This window comes from Eleutherodactylus coqui, chromosome 3, assembly GCF_035609145.1.
Source record: "Eleutherodactylus coqui strain aEleCoq1 chromosome 3, aEleCoq1.hap1, whole genome shotgun sequence".
Taxonomy (NCBI): Eukaryota; Metazoa; Chordata; class Amphibia; order Anura; family Eleutherodactylidae; genus Eleutherodactylus; species Eleutherodactylus coqui.
Genome location: NC_089839.1, coordinates 145,515,385 through 145,534,001, shown reverse-complemented (window position 1 = coordinate 145,534,001; position 18,617 = coordinate 145,515,385). Strand labels below are relative to the sequence as shown.

General features: G+C 42.0%; 1 protein-coding gene across 1 annotated transcript in view; it reads left to right on the top strand.

Annotated features, from left to right (window-relative positions):
- Window positions 1-12,494: 12,494 nt before the first annotated feature.
- The window catches only part of LOC136621045 (cytochrome P450 2D17-like), a 51,876-nt gene continuing 45,753 nt past the window's right edge, over window positions 12,495-18,617 (top strand). The window contains exon 1 of the mRNA XM_066596228.1: window positions 12,495-12,789. Coding sequence (XP_066452325.1) covers window positions 12,595-12,789 — 195 coding nt within the window. The 5' untranslated portion in view covers window positions 12,495-12,594. The remainder of the gene's footprint in view (window positions 12,790-18,617) is intronic.

Below are 18,617 nucleotides of genomic sequence, written 5' to 3'. Positions count from 1 at the left end.
AGCGCTTACCTGAATCCCGGCGGTCTGGCGTCTTCATACTCACCTGCTGAAGATGGCCACCGGGGTCTGCTTCCTCCGTGGACCGCAGCTCTTCTGTGCGGTCCATTGCCGATTCCAGCCTCCTGATTGGCTGGAATCGGCACGTGACGGGGCGGAGCTACACGGAGCCGGCATTCTGCACGAGCGGCCCCATAGAAGACAGCAGAAGACCCGGACTGCGCAAGCGCGGCTAATTTGGCCATCGGAGGCCGAAAATTAGTCGGCACCATGGAGACGAGGACGTCAGCAACGGAGCAGGTAAGTGAAAAACTTTTTATAACTTCTGTATGGCTCATAATTAATGCACAATGTACATTACAAAGTGCATTATTATGGCCATACAGAAGTGTATAGACCCACTTGCTGCCGTGGGACAACCCCTTTAATGCTGCTTTTTAAACTGTTGTCTCCTACTATTCATAGGTTATATTTCTGACTTTTTACAGAAAAATTATCATTAAAGTTCCACCCGAATAGCTGCTTTATACAAAACCTTTGAGGCATACTGTACATAGACTTTCTCTATATTATACGGTAGATGCTGCAGTAGTATCAGATTTAACCTGGAGCCGACATGCAGATCCAGCCACAACGTGTGGGCTGCTTTATGTCAACCTGGTTTATGGAGCCCATTGACAATTTAGACCATATTAGGACATTATTATACAATTCTATGATATACAATGTAAAGCAACTCCAAAGGTCCCACATTGCTTTTACTTATACGCAGTTGTTCATTTGCCTTCAACCTATAATGTAACATTATAGACACTTTTTTTGTTCGTCTGTATATCTATGGATTGTATAATAAAAATGGCAATGCTATGTTATGGTTAATGTATACATAAACCTCTGATTTTATTTGCAACGTATAAAATACACATTTGCCAAGAAATGTTCTGGGGTCTCATTTTATGTATTTATTTTGTTCTACACCATTACGTTCAAAGACTGAAAAAACATTTTACTGTTCTTGACTAGAGATGAGCGAGCATACTCGCTAAGGCTAACTACTCGAACGAGTAGTGCCTTAGCCGAGTATCTGCCCGCCCGTTTTTTAAAGATTCGGCTGCGGGCGGGGGAGAGCAGGGAGGAACGGAGGGGAGATCCCCCCCTTCCCCTCACTCCCGCAGCTCACCCGCAGCGGCAGCCGACTCTTTAGAGAAGGGCGGGCAGATTCTCGACTAAGGTACTACTTGCTCGAGTAGTTAGCCTTAGCGAGTATGCTCGCTCATCTCTAGTTCTAACCAACACTCTGATTTCTGTCCACAATTTCACTAGTTTTTGGGGTAGATGGGAATGGGGTTTGGAAAGCTCCACCCACTTGTATTGTGCTGTAATTGCTGCGGAATTTGCACAATTCTTAAGGGGCCGTTATCTACACTCCCTAACAGGAAACTGATGGCATACTTTAGAGAGCCTCTGCCATAGCTTGTGGTACAAGCAGATGTGGCAACAGCACTAATATGCACTTCTTCATTTATTAAATGTCTAACTATTCAAACCACATAAAAACTCAATGTTCCTTAGCACATATTTTGACATGTGGGCCCATCTGCCAAGTACAGGTGCACCTTATTGGACGGTCCCTGCTCTTGAGTCATCATAAGCTTCCAACAGATGTAATAACTGAGTCCGGGGCTAGCTATGGCACCCAGAGTCTTGAATATGTCCTCTAGGTCTGCAAATTATGGTGGCTGACCTCATAGGCTTTCTAATGCACTACTATACTAAAGTCTATAAAGTGATTAAAGATGCCGATAATCAAGTTCCCTAGTGGAACAAAAAAAAGTTAGTGTGAAAATATCAAAATAATAACATCAAAACCTCCCTTTTACGATGTATAATAAAATCACATATGAGGTATCTCTGCATTCGTAATGACCAGAGAAAAGATTGTGTGTTGTTTAACCCGCACAGTCATGAAAACAAAATAGAAAGAACATAGCGAAATAGTTAATTTTGTATTTCGCCTCACAAAAAACGAAATATGAAGTTGCATGCAATAAAAAAACAAATAACACCATTAAAAGTACAACTCCTGCAAAAAAAAAAGAAACTGTTGGGTCTTTGAATGCAGCGAAAAACAAAACCTACCTTTTTCAGACTATTTAAAAAAAAAGTTGCAGGAACAAGACCTATATGTGTTTTGGTATTGACATAATTGTAATGGCCTGCAGAATTAATTTATCATATTTATACATCACGGTGAACCCTGCTAACAATAAAAATTAATCTTTTATATAGCGCCAACATATTCCGCAGTGCTTATAAAGCAAAGGGGAGAACAAAAACCATGATTACATGTAATCAACTGATGGAGCAGTAGGGGTGAGGGACCTGATCCAAGGAGCTTACATACCAAATAATGGGGTGATACAGAAGGCAAAAAGGGTGGAGAGTTTGTGATGCGCTATATATATATATATATATATACTAGCGTACCCGTCGCGCGTTGCTGCGAAGACAGACATACATACATTCGTTGCTGCGAAGACAGACAGACATAGCTGTCCAATCCAGTTATTTACACTTTGCTTGTCTGCCTGCGTGCCATGGATTATTCTAGGGGTTTTCCCCAGCTCGCAACATTGTATCCAATAAGCGAGTTCTCCACTAAACATTGTTCTCCATGAAAGAACTGAGCGTACCTTTTTTAAAAATGACGGCAGCAGCGACCAATGAGATTTTGTAGGCCGCTGCTTCCCCCTTGCAGGCTGAATAAAATAGCCGTTGTGTGGAACATCCAATTTATCCGGCTGCTGTGGCTTCTTGGGAAGATACTTTGGGTGGAACATACAATTTATCCAGCTGCTGTGGCTTCTTAGGAAGATATCCTAGTACTCGTTTACCCACTTCCAACTCCAATGGTAATTGGCTGGCGTGCTCTAGTGGTTCCAAGCTGTACGTGTCATAATAGAGCCTTAATGACATCACAATGCAGCTTTATAGAACATGTTGGGGCATGTTCAAGGGCGTCCGATGTTGATGTCATAATTCTTTGGCGCATAGAATTGAATAATCGAGTTGGGACCCATTAGCATTTCCTATTTATGACATATTCAATGCCCGTGCCAAATTTCAAGTTTCTATGTGAGAAAATTAGATTCCGTACGTAAAATTTGGACGCTAATTTTTTGGCGCAGCACAGCTTTCATTTTACCTCAGCATTCTCAATATCCAGCAATTGTCTTGCGAAACGTTCGGCGGATGCATCATCTTGTAGTTGAACACGCATCCCGTTGCTCGTAATGCCTTTTGCTTTTGTGCTTGAGATGGAAATCAAACGATCTTTGTCTGCGGGGCATAACTGTCGACGATGCTCGTACGCGCGCCACCTATCGTAGGATAGTTGTACTATGCCTATAATCTTCCCAGGAGTGTACTCAACAACTTCCCAAAGTTTCATGGCGATCGGATGAATGGTGTAGTAGCGCATAAAGGACAAACAGACACGCACGCACGCAGACACGCACGCACGCAGACAGACATACATTCAATTTTATATATATAGATATATAGACAATGGTCAAATTGTGACTGCAGGGGGCAGTTGATTACAGCTAGCAGGGGTTGCAATCAGTAGGACATGGAGCGTGTTGTCAGGCGGAGTAAAGAGGGGTCTGGTTTAGGAGATGTGGTATGCTTACCTGAAGAGGTGTGTTTTTAAAGCACGCCTGAAGTTTTGTGTGTCAGGGTTGCCGGATAGTTTTGGGTAGCGCGTTCCAGAGGACTAGTGCTGCTCTGGAGAAGTCTTGGAGATGGAAATGAGAGGTTCGAGTTAAAGGGGCACTTAGTCTGTTTTTGTTAGTTGATCGGAGGGCACAGGCTCGGTGGTGGATTGAGATGAGGAAAGCAATGTAGGTTGGGGCGGTGCTGTGGATAAGGGAAATGAATTTAACTTGAATTCTATATTTAACAGGCAACCAGTGCAGTCACCGGCAGAGGGCAGAGGCCTCCGAGTAGCAGCTGGACAGGAAGATGAACCTGGCTGCCGCATTCAGGATGGATTGGAGAGGGGCGGGTCAGGCGCGAGGGAGGCCAATCCGCGATCTGCAATAATCGAGCCAAGAGGGGATGAGGGCAGCAGTGAGTGTTTTAAGCGTGTCCACTGTGACAAAAAGGGCAGATTCTTGCGATGTTCTTGAGGTGTAGCTGGCATGTCCGGGCCAGAGATTGGATGTAGGGGTTTTAGAGTCAAATATAACCCCAAGGCAGCGGGCATGCTGTCTGGGAGTTATAGTGGTGCCACACACTGAGATGGAGATGTCATTGAAATTTAAAAGTGTGCGGTAAGAAAATAGAGCTCACCCTTTATAGCGGGAACCCCACAGCCAATCATTGCCGACAAATCTGATAATCATGTTTTATGTTTTTCATGGGGAAACAAAAATGCATTCATTCACTTTATTTTTTATTGGCCAATTATTCTGGGTCATGTTCGGCAGCATAATAATGTCTTGCAGGTTTATATAAGCACATGCTACCTGTAGGTAAGTTAGAGGAATAACCCCATAAGCTGATATCAATGTATTCTATATTACTGTTGTTCATAGGGAATGGATGGGGAATTTTGTGATGAATTAGTCACAGATATACTCTAGTGTTGAACATCCACTCCCATCCACACTCTTATCATCATTCTCATTTCACCTGTTACCATGTACGCATTACTCAATGGAGTTTAATAGTAACTTGGGCTCTACTTTGCAGTCTCCCAACCACTTGACAGTACTTTAATAACCTCTTTTGTGTTCAACCAGAGCAGATTTCAAGTTTATTGGGAAGGGAGGAACCTTATAGGAGAAAGCTTCCAATGACGTAAAAGAAATAAAAAAAATATAAGAAACAATAGTAAATCAGTGAAGAAATGGTTATAAGTAGATTATTAAAAATTAAAATATTGCTGTGGTTATGGTGAGTAGTGATACACAAGGGAAAATAAGGTACAGCAATCTAACTTAAAGGGGTTGTCTCGCGGCAGCAAGTGGGGTTCAGCATTTCTGTATGGCCATATTAATGCACTTTGTAATATACATCGTGCATTAATTATGAGCCATACAGAAGTTATTCACTTACCCACTCCGTTGTTGGCGTCCCCGTCGCCATGGATCCGTCTAAATTCGCTGTCTTCTGGCGTTTTTAGACGCGCTTGCGCAGTCCGGTCTTCTGCCTGGTGAATGGGGCCGCTCGTGCCGGAGAGCTGGTCCCGTGTCGTCATCGTAGCTCCGCCCCGTCACGTGTGCCGATTCCAGCCAATCAGGAGGCTGGAATCGGCAATGGACCGCACAGAGCCCACGGTGCACCATGGGAGAAGACCCGCGGTGCATCATGGGTGAAGATCCCGGCGGCCATCTTGGTGAAGGAAGAAGAAGGAAGACGTTGCAGAGCGGGGATTTGGGTAAGTAATATATCAAATTTTTTTTTTAACCCATCCCTTGGGTTTGTCTCGCGCCGAACGGGGGGCCTATTAAAAAAAAAAAAAAAAAAATGTTTCGGCGCGAGACAACCCCTTTAACATTCCCAAGTGTTCTTCATTTAGTTTTCACTCGGAAGAGAAAGGATTGCTGTAACAGTGAATAAACAGACGTATAATGTGTAATATGGGATTTATTAAGGTGCGTCTTTAAATATATTTACATGTTTAATACACCCATTAAAAACCTACAGCAAGCCTGGGCGTGAATGAATGAATTGTGGATCTACCCTACAACCAATCGGTCTGAATTCAGCATTAGCAATCAAGTCATGCATCTGTTTGTTTTTAGATTTGTGTGTTATAAGACCGTGTTTTGTCAGTGTGTGCATAAGCTGTTAAAAAAGGCTGCAGGACTAACCGAAACGCATCCAGATCCTTGACAATTTGTCTTTCATGATGTCTTTTTCCCTGAAAATAAAGAAGATTTTAGACGTGGAAGCCTACTTACCTCTTTTTTACATTTGCCATTAAAATTAAAAACATGTCAAAATTGCAGATTTCGCTAGTCTTGCCTCTAGAAAACAATGGAGTAAAAAGCAATCAGAATTTTATGTTCTCAAAAATCTAGAGTTAATCATGAAAAAAAATCTAGATCTCATAGAGCTCCGTCAATGGAAAAATAAGAATGCTCTGGCTCCTGGAATGCGTCGTGAGAAAAGTAAATCTACAAAAAAAAAACAAAGCACTTTTGCTATTTTTTCTATTAAAAAAAAACACTGTATAACCTTGCTGTCGCCAAAATTGTGCTGACACAGAAAACATTATCACATCACTTATTTTGGCACACAGAACGCTGTAAAAATGAAATCCAAAAAACAAGTAGAATTTTTTTTACCCTATCCGCCTAAAAAATAAGTTCTACAGTGCATTATATGTACCCAAAAATTAAAGCATTAGAAAATACAACATGTCCCACCAAAAACAAGCCTGCATATGACTATGTCAACGGGAAAATAAGTTATGGCTCCTGCCACTACAATTATTGCAGATCTCATGAAGCTAGCAGTGGGGTTTGTGGAATTCCCATTATGCTGCATCAAACAGGGACTGCTCGCTATACTCTGTGGCCTTCTGTTCTCATATATCGTGTCTCCCGTTGGCTTATTTAGTTGGCAGTGGTCTTTTTGGCTAATATAAAACAAAAAGGGAAACAGTAAATACACACAGTGCATGTCAGCAACCACTACATATTATTTGCAGACCATACACAGCTAGCAGTGGTTTCATGCAAACTACAAAGACAGCTGATAAGTTGCATAAAACTACACTAAAAAGGAAACAAAAAAAGAAGAAGAGGCCGTGTAAGAGGATGAAGTATTCAATTTAAGGCTGCCTGTTCATGGACGTTGCGGTATCCCGCGGTAGATCTCCGCCGTTGGAGCCGCTGCCTGGGAGCAGGAGCGGCAGACGGATCTCCGCTGGTTAGCCTATCTGACAGATAGGCTGACCGCGGAGAATCGCTATGATTCTCCGCTCGTGGACAGGGGCGAAGCGCTCTCCATAGCGTTGCTATGGGGAGCTTTCACTGCATTCCCCGCGGCCGGATTATCGTCGCCCATGGACAGGCAGCCTAACAGGGAGAGGCAGCGAGAGTCATCATAACAGCTCCTAAGGAGAGGAGGAAGAGTCAGACATTTTGGGGCAACTCCCTGCCAAGGCAGTGAGTAGGGTGTTTCCGAAAAACCAAAAGGGCAGTCTCACCACTATTAGGAACTACTAGTCACAGCTGCATCAGGACCACAGCTTGGTCTCCTTACAGGACTTGTACAGACTGGGCATTCTTTAAAAAACCGTACATGATGACAGAAGAGTGGTCAACTGTTAGATTTGCGGTAAGCGTTTAAAATGCGGCAAGAACGTAAACACCTTAACACGATGTTAGAGCACAGACTAGTGTGCTAAGGTATATCTCATGTGTCTTAATTCAAATGTATTAAATATATGCAAGCAGCTCAGGGAAGCATCACATTACAGAGGTGGTAATGAGAAAGTTCCTCTTCTTTTAGTACATGTTCCTTATTTTTATAGACATCTAGAACCAAGATATATGGTGTTTCTGACATATGCAGTAATCATCTCTAAATAAGGGCGCCTACCCACTTGTGTTGCCGATTTTCGCGCGTGAAAAACGCGGCGTTTTCGCGCGTTTTTTGCGCGTTTTTCGCTGCGTTTTTTGCAGCCCTCCATTGACAATCATGGGTGCATTAAGAGAAAAATAAGGAGACATATGCAACTGACAGTTCCTATGTGAAAAAAACCCACGAAACGGAAAAAAAAACCCCAGATGGACAAGAACACATTCTATACTAATTGCTCTTGAGAAAAAACGCAAAACATCACAGGAAAAAAAATCGCAACTGGGTAGGCACCCTAAGGGAGATAAAACAATACCTTCACAGTGCTGCCTATTGGAAGGTAGCAATACCTAAAGTCAATGTTAGACTCTTTATACAAGCCTTGCAACAATGACCGTAAACATCTCTAGCATGTATAAAAATATACATTCATGCAGTTTTAATTGCTATCATGCACAAAAAATAATATTCATTATCGTTAGAGATGAGCGAATGTACTCGTTTCGAGTAATTACTCGATCGAGCATCGTTATTTTTGAGTACCTGGCTACTCGGGTGCAAAGATTCGGGGGGCGCCGGGGAGCAGGGGATGGCGTGGTGGAGCGGGGGGTAGTAGTGGGGAACAGGGGGGGGGGCTCTCTCTCTCTAACACTCCCCCCCACTCCTCTCTGCAACCCCCCGCTCACCCACGGCGCCCCCCGAATCTTTTCACCCGAGTAGAGAAGTACTCGAAAATCGCGGTGCTCGAGTGAAAAAGGGGCGTGGCCGAGTACATTCGCTCATCTCTAATTATCGTCTTAGCAACTGGTTAAACATGTTTTTGGTATAGCTCATAATGTGTCCTATTTTCCATAAGAAGGGTCCAGCCACTTCTACATTCCTGTACGTTTGCAGGTTAGTTCCTTTGTTTTAGCCTTCAGATTCTTTCTCTAACATTAGCTACAATAAACCACAACCTGTAAATTATACACCAGGCCTATGAACTTTGACACATTTCAGAACAATGATGTTATCTACTGTAATCAAGATAAAAAAGGAATTAGGGTGCCTGTCCACGTTTACTGCTGGTGAAATCACGCCGTCTGAAGCTTTCCATAGCATTGCTATGGAAAGCACCGTCCCCCTGTCCCCCTGTTGAGTTGTCCTTTGTACACCATTTGTTGCCTAAGGTCTTCAGGGAGGAGCTTTTATGTTTAACCCTCCTTTGACTTCCTGTCCAGCGATATCCCATTGCTGTGGAGCAGGGGAGAGCTGACAGCTTTCTGTGCCGAGCCTATCTGACAGGCTCGCCGTGGAGAATCGCGGCAAATCGCTGCATGGTGCGATTTAAATCCTGCGAGCGGAGAATCACCAAGATTCTCTGCTTGTGGACAGCAGGGCTGCGCTTTCCATAGTAGTCTATGGAAAGCATTCACTGCGTTTCCCACGGCCGGATTATCGCCGCGGCAAACTCAGTGAAAAGTCGCCCGTGGACAGGAGGCCTTTGGTGTTTCTACAGCTGGCAGTTGGTGTCCTTCAATCTATTCATTGAGGTTCACTCTGATGGCCATTTAGTCCAAAGAGAATATTAGTTACTTGTTGATTCTTCAGGCACACTTGGGTAGATACAGTGTATAGACAGATGAAATTTTGAAAGTCCCGATTTCCTGGCATAAATAATTCCATTCATGAATTCACTCAGTCTAAATGAACATAAGTAATAATTCAGTCCATGGTAAGTTAGAACAAACCTGGATTGTATTCCTTGGTTTTGTGGTGCTTACTTTCCTCCACCAAAGGATGAAAGAATATTCTGTATGTCAAACCAACAACTCCTGCCCAGAATGACTAGAGCAAACAAATTATCTATATATTCTCCATATTATTCTAGGAAAGTGGACATTCAATCCCCCACCTCCCTATGGGTCGTATGCTAACCCTAGGGAGTCATGCACTTATGGGTGTAGATATGACATGAGGAAAACTTGAGGTAAGCATTACATTATTTGGGGGGATTAACAGTACATAGGAGATTTGTGTAAATCTGTTCATTGTTTTTACAGAGTGATGACAAGCAGTATGGAGAAAATGTAAAAATTGCATATATGACAAAGCATAACAACAGTATCTGAAAAACAGTCTGAATAGAGTCTATAAACCACCCTTTAATTCCCTTGAACCAATTTGCAGAATTGCATGAGTCCATGTTATCATCGTGTTCCTTCAACCATTTGTATCTCATTTCTGAAATCACCTGAACACTTGCTCTTCGGCTTCTTTCACACGAGCGCATATCGGTCATCCGTTTTCACGTCCGGCCGATATACGATACATTGGGGGCGAAAAAACTGGTGATCGGGCGCACAAATCAAACGTCATATGGCCTGGTGAGGACGGCCCACCCCACCAGGCCATTGCCCATTTCTCCTCCCTCCCCATCGCAGGCTTACCTATCTTCCTCCCCGCTCCATCTGTGCAATGAGAGGGGATGAGGCAGGGGCGGAGCTAAGCTCCAGTCAGTCCCGCCTCCTCCCATGGATGGCTATGAACAAGGGGTGGGGATAAGGTGGGTGATTAGCTCCACCTACGTCTTGCCCCTTGCCCATAGCCATCAATGGGAGGAGGTGGAGTGGATTGGTGTTTTGCTCCACCTCCCATTGCAGAGACCAAGCGGGGAGGAAAGGTAAGCCGGCACGGGGAAGGGGAGGAGAACAGGGGGAGGAGAACAGAGGGAGGTAGTTTAGCAGCCATGCTGCTAAACTCCCATCTACGGGCGCTGATGTATTCTGGCTCAAACTATGTTTTGGGTTCGACGTAAAAACGCCCAGCGCTATATTGTCCGGCTGGGCGTTTTTACGTCTCGCAAATATGTCCATGTGATCTGATGTAATAGAATCCAATACATCAGATCACAGCGTATATCGGCTGGCCGTGAAATGGCCGGCCGATATGCGCTCATGTGAAAGAAGCCTTATCTGTATATTTCCCTCTGGATCTAGGTCTTATTATCTGACACATCCCACCATGGGCAGCCATGATGTAATGTAAAACAACAGTCTGTTGGTTAATAACAGTAATTATTTGAGACTGTATTTGATTAGTTTGATTCACTAGTTTCAGTATGGCGAAGAGCTGGTCATCTAGATAATCTGCGGACTCCACCAGTTTATCATATATTTGCATAAGCATTGGATAAATGCAAAATATACTGAAAATGTAGTTTGCTGTACCCATAGATACTATATACGAGTTTGTCGTTTGGTCTCCCGCGCCTGGCGGCCCCAGCTCTTTCATGTGCCGGCTGCCGCGCAGCCGGCGCATGCGCAGACCGGAGCCGGTGGCCGGGTGAGTGCATGCCCCGCACAAAAATAGGACATGTCGCGGTTTGTTTGCCGCGCGAGATTTCGCGCGGCCAAACCGCTGCCGTCTGCATAGGAGTGCGTATTGTAATGCACTCCTATGCAAACTTTCAGTGGCGGAAATCCCGCGGGAAATCCCGCGGCGGGATTTCCGCCCGTGTGCAGGCGGCCTTACTTTATGAAGGGGTCTGTTTTCAAAAAGGTGGGGGCTAAAAGGCTGGGGATAAAAGCCTTAGAATACACTCTCATGGAGATAGATAACGTCATGAAATAAGGGACTGTAGATAAACTCTCATAATATACTCATTTTTTACTTAATATCAGCTGTAGATAAAGCTGGTCATAATCGTAATATGCTTCGGATGTAGATAAATCCGGTCATAATCAGAATATACTCTGCTCCGCAGAGTGTATTATGATTGGCACGTCATAGGACTGACATTTCTGCTATCCCATGCTAATTTCGCTGAACTAAAGGGGGCGGCATAATAACCTAGGCTAATGCAGGTCCCTAGGTCCAGCCTCCAGAAGGGGGGGACAGCTATCACATTAACATAAGGATCATAAAGTGACAGGGGCGTGGTACCTGTCACTTTCCAAAAAGGGGCGGTTTGACGAGATATACCCACGTATTACTATTATCGCTATTACTAACGATAAGGCATTGCAGGACAAAAGTAAGGAAACTGATCTATCAGGGTAATAAATAAAGTGTTTTTAGGCATTAGATACACAATTGCGATTTGACAAGGAATTTATGTCCTGAAGGTGCTGGAACATGTGTTTCTAGAGAGTAAAGATACAGGGCAGCTCCAGAAAAGCAAAGACCCATATAGCAGCAGTTTCTCCAGCAGTTTGGTGATGCGTTAGGATAAACTGTAGGGCAGGTTCAATCACCATAGACCCTGGTGAATTTTAAATTTCCCGGGCCCTCCCCGGCTTCTGCGAATGTCTCCGGTATTTTGCCAGCAGGCGCATGCACAGAAGCCAGGGAGGGCCCCCGGAAATTTAAAATCTCCTTGCTCCCAGCTACCAAGGGTCGCTGAGAGCCTGGAGCAGTAACCAGTGGCCTTGTTGAGCGGTCCCCGGTCACGTGATAAAAAGGTAGTAAACTACCTTAGGCCGGTCTCACAGGACCAAAATGAAAATGTAGATTCCGCATGTGTTAGATCTGCAGTAATACGTGTATCAATCAAATCCACTGGATTACACAATTCTGCTCACATTAGTTGGTAGGAATTACGTAATCCACTCGCAGAAAACAGAATGCAGCAGGTTCTATTTTACCACAGATATCCAAATATCCATTGTGCTCTATGGTGCCGGATATACTCTCAGCCCATCTATCTATCTATCTATCTATCTATCTATCTATCTATCTATCTATCTATCTATCATCACACCAACCTCTTCCATTTTTGAAAGTATGAACAACATTTTGCCTTGTTAGTGCTGACCCTGTATAAGTGCTGCTGGCATATAATTCTGTGCATGCTGCCCCTTTAAGGGAAAGTGTGGGGATTGGAATTCAGTGAAGGGTGTATCCTAGAGTTGTTGTTTTCTGCGTAGAACCGTTGAAGGGATTTGTCCCTATATATCATAGGGAGGGTGAGATCAGTGTGATCGGACCAGGAGGATCTATTAGCTGTAGCACAGAGACAGGATGGTGGAGTTTCTCTCCCTCTTGTTTTCTAATGTATTTTTACTTGGCATTACTTTCATAGTTTGCCTTTTCCTCTTGGACTTTGTGAAGAGCAGGAATAATGGATCAAACTTTCCAGCAGGTCCTAAAGGTCTTCCATTTCTTGGTAACATTCTGCAAATTGACTTCAGAAATCCAACAAGGACATTTTACCAGGTACAGTATGTGAATAGGCTTATGTAACTGCAGACTCCTCTGCATGCAGCATTACACCTGCTTTCTGGCTTATAGAAAGGGTTCTCTATCCCTAAAATACCTAAAATAGTAAACTTTTCACTGTCTGCTTGCCAGCTCCATATCTACAGAGTGATCTAGATGCTGGCATGCTCCCTCCCAGGCTTTGTTGAATGAAAGAGGGGTCTCAGTCTGGTACATTTCTCAGATGTTGCCTCACCCTAGTAACACCCATATTATACATGTATATACTGTCATAGCGTTGTATAGTCCCTAGATAAATAACGCAAGAGAAGTAGCTGTACAAACAGCCTAGATAACAATGAGCGCTACAGGAGGGGTCATCTCCTAGAGGTACCAATGAGGCACGTGGGCATTATAGTGCTTCCATTGCTCAGCCGTTCACATCTTATTAAAGGGAAATGTATCACCTATACTTTTTTTTACTAATTGAAACCCAATACAGATACTTTTTTTCTCATTGGCTTTTGCTTTTCTTATTGTAGTTTTTTTCTACTTTATTTTCTGTACATGACTATGGGGCACTATATTGCCTGACCTGCTGTTAACAGCATTCAGAGATAGGAATATATAAAAGATATTTAGTATATTTACCAAAGATGTTCATTGACTTCTATGGTAGAGCGTTCTAGACATGCTGTGTGACCTTTGCAGAATTCATTGTGCAGGGAGGGGGAGGAGGTGAACTGAAACATATTTAGCACCAATATTTTGGTCGGCATTCCTAATTTGTGAAGGGCAACTGATATTCTACCAAAGAATTTATCATTATGGTTTCTTCAAATATCACCAAACCTCAAGACTGGATCTCAGTGATAAAACATCTAGACTTTATCTACAATTCTAACATATAAAAATGAGACATGTCCAATCATGCAAATAGATTTCACAATGTAGTTCTTATATCTGCAAACAAGCAGAGAACTTTGTTCTAGATGAACTCATATCACGTGAAGGAGTTGGCAGTGTTTCAGTGTTTCATTTTGGCAGGCGTTGTTAGATTCCGTTCACCTCATGTTACCCTAATTTCACTCACTTAGGTGCAATTTTTCCAATAAATCAATGGACCTAAAAGTTTAATAAATTATTTTTTGTGAATAACTATTTAACCCTTTAGTGACGGCCCCATTGCCTTTTTACAACCTGACCTAAGTGGGCCTTAATCCTCACGTAAAAACATGCTTCCTCTGAGGATTAAAGCCACGTAAGGCACTGCAGGACTTATGTACTGCAATGCCTTATCGCTTGTAATAGCCTTAATAGGCAATAGCAAGCCAGGACACCTGTATCTGGTGTCCTGTTGCCATGGCAACCCGCCGGCCCTCCGCAATTACATCGCGGGGGCCCAATGACGTCACAAAATGAGCGCCCTCCCTCTATGAATCCTTTACATGCCGTGATCAAAATAGATCATGGCATGCAGCGGGTTAACAGCAGAGGTTACTGTCCCCATCCACCCCTGCTGTTGCCACGTCCTATGGCGTTAAGGAGTTAATATCCCTCCTCAAAGTCACAGTATCGAAATGTTCCCGCAACCACGTCGGGGGTCTGTAGTCTGTGAGACTAATGTTTAGTGATTTTAGGTTTTAAATCAGTGAGCAGAACCGCCATCCTGCTGATAGTAAATTGGTGCAGCTGATTTTAAATCTATATATATATATAATTGAATGTATGTCTGTCTGTCTGTCTGCGTGTCTGTGTGTCTGTTTGTCCTTTATGCGCTACTACACCATTCATCCGATCGCCATGAAACTTTGGGAAGTTGTTGAGTACACTCCTGGGAAGATTACTGGCATAGTACATCTATCCTATGATAAATGGCGCGGGTGCGAGCGTCATCGACATTTACGTAGATCGTTCGATTTCCATCATTGCCTATAATTCTCTCACTTCCCGATGTCGTAGAAACATGAAATTTGGCATGAGCATTGATTATGTCATAAATAGCAAAAGCTAATGGGTCCCAACTCGATTATTCAATTCTAAGCGCAAAAGAATTAGCGTCCAAATTTTACGTACGGAATCTAATTCTCTCACTTCCCAATGTCATAGTAACTTGAAATTTGGCACGAGCATTGATTATGTCATAAATAGGAAAAGTTAATAGGTCCCAACTCGATTATTCAATTCTAAGCGCAAGAAAATTAGCGTCCAAATTTTACGTACGGAATCTAATTCTCTCACTTTCCAACGTCATAGAAACTTGAAATTCGACATGAGCATTGATTATGTCATGAATAGGAAAAGTTAATAGGTCCCAACTCGATTATTCAATTCTAAGCGCAAAAGAATTAGCGTCCAAATTTTACGTATACAATCTAATTCTCTCACTTTCCAATGTCATAGAAACTTGAAATTTGGCACGAGCATTGATTATGTCAGAAATAGGAAAAGTGAATAGGCCCCAACTGGATTATTCAATTCTAAGCGCAAAAGAATTAGCGTCCAAATTTTACATGAGGAATCTAATTCTCTCACTTCCCGATGTAATTTGGCACGAGCATTGATTATGTCATAAATAGGAAACATTAATAGGTCCCAACTCGATTATTCAATTCTAAGCGCAAAAAAATTAGCGTCCAAATTTTACGTACGGAATCTAATTCCATCACTTCCCAATGTCATAGAAACTTGAAATTTGGCACGAGCACTGATTATGTCATAAATAGGAAAAGTTAATGGGTCCCAACTCGATTATTCAATTCTAAGCGCCAAAGAATTAGCGTCCAAACTTTTACGTACGGAATCTAATTTTTTCACTTCCCGATGTCATAGAAACATGAAATTTGGCATGAGCATTAATTATGTCATGAATAGGAAAAGTTAATGGGTCCCAACTCGATTATTTAATTCTAAGCGCCACAGAATTAGCGTCCAAATTTAACGTACGGAATCTAATTCTCTCACTTCCCGATGTAATTTGGCACGAGCACTGATTATGTCATAAACAGGAAAGGTTAATGGGTCCCAACTCGATTATTCAATTCTAAGCGCCAAAGAATTAGCGTCCAAATTTTATGTACCGAATCTAATTCTCTCACTTCGCGGTGTCATAGAAACTTGAAATTTGGCACGAGCATTGATTATGTCATAAATAAGAAAAGCTAATAGGTCCCAACTCGACTATTCAATTCTAAGCGCAAAAGAATTAGCGTCCAAATTGTACGTGCGGAATCTAATTCTCTCACTTTCCAACGTCATAGAAACATAAAATTTGACACGAGCATTGATTATGTCATAAATAGGAAAGTTAATGGGTCCCAACTGGATTATTCAATTCTAAGCGCCAAAGAATTAGCGTCCAAATTTTACATACGGAATCTAATTCTCTCACTTCCCGATGTCGTAGAAACATGAAATTTGGCACGAGCATTGATTATGTCTAGATAGGAAAAGTTAATAGGTCCCAACTCGATTATTCAATTCTAAGCGCAAAAGAATTAGCGTCAAAATTTTACGTACGGAATCTCACTTCGCAATGTCATAGAAACCTGAAATTTGGCATGAGCATTGATTATATCGTGAATAGGAAAAGTTAATGGGTCCCAACTCGATTATTTAATTCTAAGCGCCAAAGAATTAGCGTCCAAATTTTACGTACGGAATCTAATTCTCTCACTTCCCGATGTAATTTGGCATGAGCACTGATTATGTCATAAATAGGAAAAGTTAATGGGTCCCAACTCGATTATTCAATTCTAAGCGCCAAAGAATTAGCGTCCAAACTTTTACGTACGGAATCTAATTTTTTCACTTCCCGATGTCATAGAAGCATGAGATTTCACATACGGAATCTATTTTTTCACTTCCCGATGTCATAGAAACATGAAATTGTACGTACGGAATCTAATTCTCTCACTTTCCAATATCATAGAAACTTGAAATTTGGCACGAGCATTGATTATGTCATAAATAGGAAAAGTTAATAGGTCCCAACTCGATTATTCAATTCTAAGCGCAAAAAAATTAGCGTCCAAATTTTGCGTACGGAATCTAATTCTCTCACTTTCCAATGTCATAGAAACTTGAAATTTGGCACGAGCATTGATTATGTCATAAATAGGAAAAGCTAATAGGTCCCAACTTGATTATTCAATTCTAAGCGCCAAAGAATTGGCGTCCAAATTTTACGTACGGATTCTAATTTTCTCACTTTGCGATGTCATAGAAACTTGAAATTTGGCACGAGCATTGATTATGTCAGAAATAGGAAAAGTTAATAGGTCCCAACTCGATTATTCAATTCTAAGCGCAAAAGAATTAGCGTCCAAATTTTACGTACGGAATCTAATTCTCTCACTTCCCAATGTCATAGAAACTTAAAATTTGGCACGAGCATTGATTATGTGATAAATAGGAAAAGTTAATAGGTCCCAACTCAATTATTCAATTCTAAGCGCAAAAGAATTAGCGTCCAAATTTTACGTGCGGAATTTAATTCTCTCACTTCCCGATGTAATTTGGCACAGGCATTGATTATGTCATAAATAGGAAAAGTTAATAGGTCCCAACTCGATTATTCAATTCTAAGCGCAAAAAAATTAGCGTCCAAATTTTACGTACGGAATCTAATTCCATCACTTCCCAATGTCATAGAAACTTGAAACTTGGCACGAGTACTGATTATGTCATAGATAGGAAAAGCTAATGGGTCCCAACTCGATTATTGAATTCTAAGTGCCAAAGAATTAGCGTCCGAACTTTTACGTACGGAATCTAATTTTTTCACTTCCCGATGTCATAGAAACATGAAATTTGGCATGAGCATTGATTATGTCATAAATAGGAAAAGTTAATGGGTCCCAACTCGATTATTTAATTCTAAGCGCCAAAGAATCAGCATCCAAATTTTACGCACGGAATCTAATTCTCTTACTTCCCGATGTCATAGAAACATGAAATTTGACACGAGCATTGATTATGTCATAAATAGGAAACGTTAATGGGTCCCAACTGGATTATTCAATTCTAAGTGCCAAAGAATTAGCGTCCAAATTTTACGTACAGAATCTAATTTTCTCACTTCCCAATGTCATAGAAACATGAAATTTGGCACGAGCATTGATTATGTCATAAATAGGAAAAGTTAATAGGTCCCAACTCGACTATTCAATTCTAAACGTCAAAGAATTAGCGTCCAAATTTTACGTACGGAATCTAATTCTCTCACTTCCTGATGTCATCTATATATATATATATAAATGAATGTATGTCTGTCTGTCTGTCCTTTATGCATTACTACACCATTCATCCAATCACCATGAAACTTTGGGAAGTTGTTGAGTACACTCCTGGGAAGATTACTGGCATAGTACAACTATCCTACGATAGGTGGCACGCGTGCGAGCATCGTTGACAGTTATGCCCCCCAGACAAAGATCGTTTGATTTCCATCTCAAGCACGAAAGCAAAAGGCATTACGAGCAAGCCTGTTCAACTACAAAATTATGCATCCGCCGAACGTTTCGCAAGACAATTGCTGGATATTGAGAATGCTGAGGTAAAATGAAAGCTGTGCTGTGATTGGTTGCTATTTCTTATACTGCTGAGGTAACATGAAAGCTGTGCTGTGATTGGTTGCTATGTATTATACTGCTGAGGCAACATGAAAGCTGTGCTGTGATTGGTTACTACTTCTTATACTACTGAGGTTACATGAAAGCTGCGCTGCGATTGGTTGTTATCTAGATATATAAAAACGAATGTATGTATGTCTGTCTGTCTTCGCAGCAACGCACGACGGGTAAGCTAGTATGTAATAAAATATGAAATGACAAAGTCGGGATCTG